At 43.3% G+C, this 8,643-nt stretch overlaps 1 protein-coding gene across 1 annotated transcript; it reads right to left on the bottom strand.

The window, feature by feature from the left end:
- Nucleotides 1-667: 667 nt before the first annotated feature.
- Nucleotides 668-5,019, bottom strand: mrpl19 (mitochondrial ribosomal protein L19). Its single transcript, XM_083643089.1, has 6 exons — nucleotides 4,923-5,019; nucleotides 4,579-4,699; nucleotides 4,271-4,389; nucleotides 3,430-3,564; nucleotides 1,943-2,124; nucleotides 668-1,280 (listed from the first exon to the last, which is right to left on the bottom strand). Exons 1-6 carry the CDS (start codon nucleotides 4,999-5,001, stop codon nucleotides 1,059-1,061), a joined length of 858 nt encoding a protein of 285 aa, XP_083499215.1. The 5' UTR covers nucleotides 5,002-5,019; the 3' UTR covers nucleotides 668-1,058.
- Between the last annotated feature and the right edge of the window lie 3,624 nt (nucleotides 5,020-8,643).

The raw sequence follows: 8,643 nt of genomic DNA, 5'->3' as shown, positions 1-8,643 counted from the left end.
AAAATCATCTTAAACATCATGTGCATAAGCTCTTTATGCGCCTGTATCTCCACACAGGGAATCTGTGTGGTCCATAACGAGCTCAGTAAACATCTGCTACTCCTGTATTAGAGGCCATTTTCTCTGCGTCTCATCCTGTAATATGGAGAAATTAGAGTGTAGGGACTCATTCCGTGTGTTTACACACACACACACACACACACACACACACACACACACACACACTCACTCACAGAGAGCAGACATAACATACGGAGTCCAAGTGTTTTTATACAACCCAATTGACGCTGTAACATACCATCTCGACACCACAATTTTCCATCCACAACAGTAAAACACTACCGGGTGTCCTCGTTGCACGGCTCCTGAATTCCAGGTTTTTCCAAAGTACAGGGTAGCGCTCCTGCACTTCTCTCAAACACCGTCTGCAACATTTGTTTAATTAACATCGCAGGACGGGACACAACAAAGACTCAGTGGTGGGCAGAGCGCTGATGGATGAGAGGACTATGGAGAAATACTGCCACCTAGTGTCAAGAGGTGGCACCACCCCACATGAGATCTACAGGTGCTTTATACCTACTCCTTCACTGAGAAGTGAGAACCTGCCCCCAAAGCCAACTACAAATATAATAGTCAAAACAGCAACCACATAACAATGTCAGTTTAATAGCCTTTTATTTTATAAACCAGTTAATGGATCTGCATAATGGTAAAATATATCACAAGTAGAGCCAACGACATGGAAAGAACTATCAGCAGAGTGAAAGACCACACATGAGAGAGGCATCAATCCACACAATACATCACCAGCTCCCTCCTTGGCATGTTGACTCATCCATGCACACACTTGTGTGGCTGTGGCAAACCAAGTCTGTTACACCGACGCCTGCACAAACTAGGAATCCTCATCTGTGTCCCATTAAATCTTGGATGAACTTGCAGATATACCACGATCCAGCAGGGTGTTCCACATGTGTCCAATTTCCCATCCCTGGAAAAGTTTGTGTTGATGGTATAAGTGAAGAGTGTAAAGCCCCCCCCGTCCCCCCACATGTTCACTTGCTCATCTCGTGCTGGACCTCGGCGAGGATCTCCTGCTCCAGGCTGGACGTGTTGTACTCCTTCAGCATGTCGTACTCCCGCCACGGCTCCGCCCACTTCTGGGCGTGCTCCAGCTGCTCCGGGGTCAGGCTCAGGTCGAAACGGATGCCCTGGATGTTGAACTTGGGCCGCTCCCAGCGCTTGGACCACGGCTTCGGACGCATCTTTACCATGAGCTGGTGGATGGACAGGGATGCTCGGTCATTTCACATTAACCCGATTTTGTGTTATCGTGAATATTAGTAGTAGCAGTAGAAGCACTGTTGCTGCCTGTTGTTGTATAAAAACTTGATATGGAAACCTTAAACTTAAAAGAGCGTAATATAAACAGGGATGCAAAGTCATGGGGACAGTGACAAAGGTGACAGATACCAGGGCAGGCATAAAACCACCCAGAAATCTTCGTAATTCAAGATCAAAAAGGTGACTGTCACCTAAAGGTGACTAGTTTGCATCCCTGTAGAAAACAGCATTCATAAAAATTTTGTTTGAGTAAAATTGCGGAGTTGCGTCTAGAGCAGTGGTTCCCAAACTGGGAAATGTGTACCCCTATGGGTACATGGAGGTACTACAGGGGGTACTTGACAGAAAGGGGAAACGGAAAAATGTAAGAATAAATAATGAAAATAAACGAAACGTTAAAATAAATCTGCTCAGGAGGTACTAATTGCAACTCTTTCACTCCACTTTTTTCTCTCTCAAAGCAAACGGGTAGTCGGGTAAAGGGGGTACTTGGATTCAGAAATCAGGGAAAGGGGTCACTGAAGCCAAAAAAGTTTGAGACCCACTGGATCTAGCGGTTAATTAAAAATGTGTGTGTATCTTGAGCCTCTCTCACCTTGTTGAGCGCCACCTCTCCTGTTGGGGAGAAGGGCACGGGCTTCATGTCCGGGTCCACGGTGCTGTACTCTGACAGGGCATCTCTCAGGTACATCAGGTTGTCATCCAGCCGCTTCTCCAGCTTCAGAACCTCGATCGCCTGGATCCGAGGGCTGTACAGCTCATAGTTGATCTCCACACCTGGGCAGAGGGCACACAGACACATTTAGAGGTGAAACGGTATGAACATTATAGTGACCTAAATGATCACGGCTATCAGTGTTATCGCAGTTTTGTTAAAATGTGCTGAACATTTTCAAAAACCACTGATACACTCACTAAAATCATTTCGCAAAGTTTTATATTGAAAACTCAGACCCAAAAAGGATTGATACACTCACTGAAATAATTTCTCCAAGGCTGTGCAGAGACGGTTGCTAACTTTGGTTGATGATGACAGTATTTACCGTGTTTTTCAAAGCGCTGTAATCACGGTAACACAGTTTTAGTGATAATTATTATTTAAAACGCCAACGGTAATGCTAACCGTCAGGAATTGTATCACTGTTTATCATTTAACCGGTAAATGTTTCATCCCAACACACATTTGAGGCACTAAACCTCCAACTGCAGTGGTGAACATGTTCTTAGTCAACTTGCTTGGTTAAAAACTATGTGTTAAAATGAGAAGAAAGCTAAACAGAGTTAATAGCAATATAATATACATGTGTTTAAGTATACAATAACATTGTAACAGCTAGTTAGTACTGTGTTATATAGTACTGTCGGATTGCATGATATGTATAACAGCCCTACAATCACACATCAAGATAACTAGTTTCTAGTGTCCTTTAACATGTGTTTACAGTGCATGAACAAAATGGAGTGCCTGATGATTTGACGAAACAAAAAACAAAAAAAGCAGTTAAAACAAACCGGACGTTAATTACCAGCCCTTTCTGCTTGTGCATAACTATTTGCGATTCTCAGTTTTAAGCCATGTTTCAAATCTTAGGCATTACAGAGTTCCACTACATATTTTTATAGGGGGAACATTTGTGATATTACAGTACTGTAACAGGTTCACACTGCACTAATGAGAGGACACACATGAACAGAGGGGACAGACAGTGGTTCTATAGAGACATTACTGTAGTCTTGTTTGAATGAACAAAGATTTTATTTTTTATTTATTTTTATTTTACGTTTATTTATACAGGGAAAGGCCCTTGAGAGCGAACTCTCAGAGATCAAAGATGGAAGAAGAAGACAAATTTACAGGATTGGATTAGCAGAAGATATTATAGCAAATAATCACATTCAAGATTTACAATGTACTATCAGAAAAGTATCAATGTGATAATAATTATTTAAAAAATCATAAACAAATACTGATTAATCATGCCTGTCCATTGTCACAAGAGAGACATTTTTACTTACTCACTATTTGAGTAGTTTTGGGTTAGACAAGTGTACATACTACATACAGAGAATAAAAGACCTCACCTTGGTTCTGAATGATGTTCCTCAGGACAAATGTGGCTCCCAGCCCCTTGCCACCCCTCTGGATACAGATGCCTACAAAGCGGTTGACTTTCCCGTTGGCATTAGGGTCTGCCATGCTCACAGCCAGGATACTCCCTGAAAATGAAGGCAATCAAAACCACACACACCATTTAAAGAACTGAGTGCAAGGTAGATGATGCAGTTTGCACTGTTTTAAGGCCAAAACATCCTCTTTGTGGTTGGGTTTGTACCTTCATGCCAACAGAGAACTGTTCGTACAATCTGCTCTTGCCCTTGTAAGACCTTTGGGAATGAGGCTGTATACTACTGGAATGGTTTCTTACTTACCCTCGGGCTCTTTCTATGTTCGTCTCAGGACTTCACGGTAGTAAGAGCCCTCGCATGGACCATGCCTGCACCTTATTTCTGCACTTTGAAGTCACAGGTAGGGTCGGGTGGGGCAAACGAATTATATCGGAAGCCTAGTTGCGAGGAAAAGTGAGCGGTTGTTCTTTTTTTAAAGACAAAGTTCGACGAGAATCACCGAGTTGCCTGGAAACAGAGTCCAGACGCAAGCGCACTGGCATCATTTTGTCTTCTACATACATTCTGCAATGCATTTTAGACAGACCACGACCGTTCACTTTTCCCCGCAACTAGGCTTCCGATATAATTAGTTTGCCCCAGCCGACCCTACCTGTGACTTCAAAGTGCAGAAATAAGGTGAGTTGAATGCCCAACACAGATTGTCTAACGAAAATCGCATGGTCCATGAGAGGGCTCTTACTACCGTGAAGTCCTGAGACGAACATAGAAAGAGCCTTGAGGGTAAGTTTCTTACCTGCGTAGAACTCTGGAAGGTTGAGGACTTTCCTCCTGCGGATCATGTCTTGCCTCTCCATGGAAAACTTTGAAGGGTGTGTTCTCTGTCTGGGGGGGATGAACTCTGGACTGAGGAACCTGGGGGACAGAGACAGGACAAGACACTTATTCAACACTGTGATTACGACAGTGTGTGTTTGTGTCTGTGTGTATTGGCAGCAGGACCCAGTCATGCCCGTGGAACATTGTATGTAATGCTTTTCCATTTTCAGCTACATAGATATGTGTAGATATGTGTTTGTAGTTTTCAAAGAAACGCCATATTACTTGCGTAGTGATGCTGCAGTCTGTGTCTTGTCTATGATGACAGGTTTAGGAGGAGGGGTGAATGTGGGTGGCTGCTCACTACTCCCCGCAGCAAGGCGAGGCGCAGATGTGGACAGGAACCCTGAAAATGAAAATAAATAACAGAATTCATTGGCATCAATAATTATCTACAGGTAAAAATGGTTACACATATTGGGGTAGCTGAGCCAGCCAATTGTTCAACAACGTTAGCTAACAGTTAGCCAATGCTAATTTACATTGCAGAATCAGATACGTCTTTTGGCAACCTGTCAAAGACCGACAACGAATTGCGTGAGAAAGGGAAGCTTGCTATGTGTACTTACGTTCCTTCTGAAGTCGGAGGGTTCGTAATAACCTTAGTGAAAACATAACTTTATCGAGCCTCGTAGTGCAGGCTGCCATGATTGACCTTCTATTGTCGCATGTGTATTGCTACAGTACGGAAGCCGTGTAGGGCAAAACAGAAACGCCATTCACCAGATATGCAATTCACTTAATTGCCCACAAGATGTCACAGCTGTTCCGTTTGTTACACTCAAGTAGTCTGCTGTAGGCTATGCGTGCTAGAAATTGAGGGACAGTGAATCCTACATAAGAAGAAAACAATAAATTATACGCTTGTTTTTTCATTCACTGGGGAACCATTATTTCCATCAGCAGTAAAGGCTGCAGCCTACAATCGAGTGCAAGTAATACAGGCAGGTACGCTTGTATTATTTGCACTCGATTGTAGGCTGCAGCCTTTACTTCTGATGATGGAAATATGTTGCTGTTGATGGTAGTGGCTGATGATCTCATCATCATAATCATAGTGGTGGAGGTGGTGGTGCTGCTGCTTTAGAATATGAGACCTCAAAACACACACGTAGGCTATTTATAGGACATTAACATTGAATAGCCAGTATATGACCAGACTATTTGCAGATGTAGCCTGTTAACAATGTGAATAACATGTAGTTTCAGTGTACAAGAAGTTATTTAAAATGCCATCTAAGTGGCCTATTTATTTATTTATTGCGCCAATGTATTTATTGTGCTAACGAGGGATCAGCCGAGCAGCATTTTGGTAAACCGCTCACTGGGTGGCAGGCAATGGGACCCTATGGAGCCCAAGTGGCGCAAGGCTTGTGTGTCTGACTCTAGCTGGCTAACTCTGTTTACATTTTAAAAACTGCGACAGTTCACACAACTTTAACACGACATGTAGGCCTATTATACATCAAACTCTTGATCTACTTCTGCTCTCACTCAGAATGTCAAAATATAAGCGATGTAATGTATAGTTTTTGAGTTTGTTTGGCACAACTCATACTATTAAAGGAACACTCTGCCCATTTTCAACCAGCTTTGTATCATTAGAACATCAGTAGTATATCAGAAAACTGTAAACGGTTTTGAAGTCTGTCATTTAATTTGACAGTTACTGAGTGTTAAAGTGTGGACCAGTGACATCACTGGTGCACACTAACTCAAATTAATAACTCATTAACTCAAATCAACTCTCAATAATTGTCAAACTCTTCATCATTCATCTAGTTTGACAGTTATTGAGAGTTGATTTGAGTTAATGAGTTATTAATTTGAGTTAGTGTGGACCAGTGATGTCACTGGTCCACAATTTAACACTCAATAACTGTCAAATGAAATGACAGATTTCAAAACCGTTTACAGTTTTCTGATATACTACTGATGTTCTAATGATACAAAGCTGGTTGAAAATGGGCAGAGTGTTCCTTTAACTTCCGCGGGGTTCCGCATTTCTGGGTGGCAAGTGACGTCACGCTGAGGCCTATTTCTAAACATATCTCGAAATATACTATGCGGCATGTGGATTTTATTTGTTAGAGATTTAGTTGTTTTTGAGTATTGATATGCTGCAACACAACTTGTATAAGGCTAAATCACTGCAAACCGATAATCATAAGTTTACAATTCATAATCGGCAATCGTGAACGTGTGTCTAGCCGGGAACTCGGGGGCTTTGAGACCAGGGGAGCGCCCGTCCTCAGGTGGGCTGCCTCTGTTCTCCTCCTCTCTCCTCACTCCACAACACTGAGCACGCAGTTAGAAATGCTGTGTGCAGCCAGAGCGGAGGAGCGTCGACCCTGCACTCAGCAGCCTGTGGTGCGAGGATGAGGTGATCCTGGCGGGGAGAGCTATGGGACCTCACATGTACCGCACGCCACGCAGAACCTGCTGGATTTTCTAATGCTACGGAGAAACTCACAAACTTTGAGGCGTCAAGGATGTTCTTCTCATATGGGACTCTCTCAGCCGTCAATTGTGCGCTCCTGGTGGGAATAACGTGTCTGACGGTCCTCTGCGATTTCACCACAGGCTCTTCGGACTTTTCAGGTTGGTCCATTACGGTTCATTACTGAGTTTGTTGACAAACAAAAGTTGTTTTCTTGCGCTTTGGAAGCAAATACATGCAGTATGATCAGGTGGTCAGCACCAGTCATTTACCCTGCATGCATTTTCATAAAAATAGCTTGTCTCTACATTTTGAGGATACCATGCAAAAATAGCCCATCTATCACAGCAAAAAGTGGGAGTTACTCTTCGATAATAAGGAACAATATTTATTAACACCATATGGAGATGAAAAATAAAAGTGAGATGAGGTCACAACGCAGGCTTTAAACTCTGCCAAAGTTGCAATGCTTCCCTGGTTGTTTTGCATGGGGAGAGGAGACCCGTGCCTCTGCATGCTGCAGCATGTAGACTGAAGTGTTTGCGTCGTGAATCCAGCTTTAACATGCCGAGCAGACGCGCATCGCGTGTCCTTTGGCCAGAGATCTGTCACAAATCATGGAGGATGACCCACATGCAGGGCGCACTTCAAACAGCGGGTTCCCCTTTCCCCGGGGCGTTCAGGGGTTATCAGTCACAGACCGATTTATAACGCACAACACTGATGCAATGGAGATAGAGGCATGGGCTAGTGTAGTTAATGTGTTACCAGAGAGAACCTATTGTCTAGAGACCAAGTCATAGCCTATTCTCCATGGTTTACAGCCCAGAGAAGAAAACATGTGTTGTGTTGTGTTGTGTTGTGTTGTGTTGTGTTGTGTTGTGTTGTGTTGTGTTGTGTTGTGCAGAGACATTCCTTTCAGCAGGCTATGGCTCCCCTGCTCCTTAATACAGAATATAGTCAAGATAAAATCAAGACCACAACATCAGACGTGATGAAACTAACATGTAACTTTACTCCTGAGATTTAATTGAAAAAATAAGTCAATTAAGGCTAATATACTAACAAGAACAGGACAGCAAATCAAGAAGCTGTTAGTGGTAATGAGTCTTCCTGTCTTTGCCTGAGCCTACAGGTTGTGTTTACAGCGCCATAAAGCAGAAGGCAGCTTTGTGACACTGTTAATTGGCCTCTAATGGGCTCTAATGATTGGAAAGGAGCAGAGGAACTGTGTAGGGAGAAAGCACCACCTGTGTGTGTGTGTGTGTGTGTGTGTGTGTGTGTGTGTGTGTGTGTGTGTGTGTGTGTGTGTGTGTGTGTGTATGTGTGTGTGTGTGTGTGTATGTGTGTGTGTGTGTGTGTGTGTGTGTGTGTGTGTGTGTGTGTGTGTGTGTGTGTGTGTGTGTGCGTGCGTGTGTGCGTGAGTGTGAGTGAGTGTGTGTGTGTGTGTGTGTGTGTGTGCACCTGTCTAATGAGCTGCTGAAGGCCGTGATGCCGTCAAGGCTGTTTTTCAGTAGCTAAGAAGGGTTTATTTTTTATGATGATTGTCTTGCATATTTTTAGCACCTGTTGCCCCCCCCCCCCCCCCCCATAAATAATACGATTGAGTTGATCAAATGGCAGTTACATTAATTCAACAACATTAGCAATCTCTAAGAGCGGCTAATTCCAGATTTCCGCTGGAGCAGGTTTACCAATAGCCCAGCTTAACGATTACAGAAACATTGTGTCATAGGCAGGAGTTAATTTGCTGAAATCTCAGCTTTAGTGGAACATAAACACGTTTCATTCTTCTTAGAGGCCTTTACCTCTGGATTTTACCTTGGCCCATTAATTAGCCTGATTAGATG

The sequence above is a fragment of the Poromitra crassiceps genome (genome assembly GCF_964638095.1).
Source record: "Poromitra crassiceps genome assembly, chromosome: 9".
Taxonomy (NCBI): Eukaryota; Metazoa; Chordata; class Actinopteri; order Beryciformes; family Melamphaidae; genus Poromitra; species Poromitra crassiceps.
This window is presented reverse-complemented; position numbering and strand designations above follow the sequence as displayed.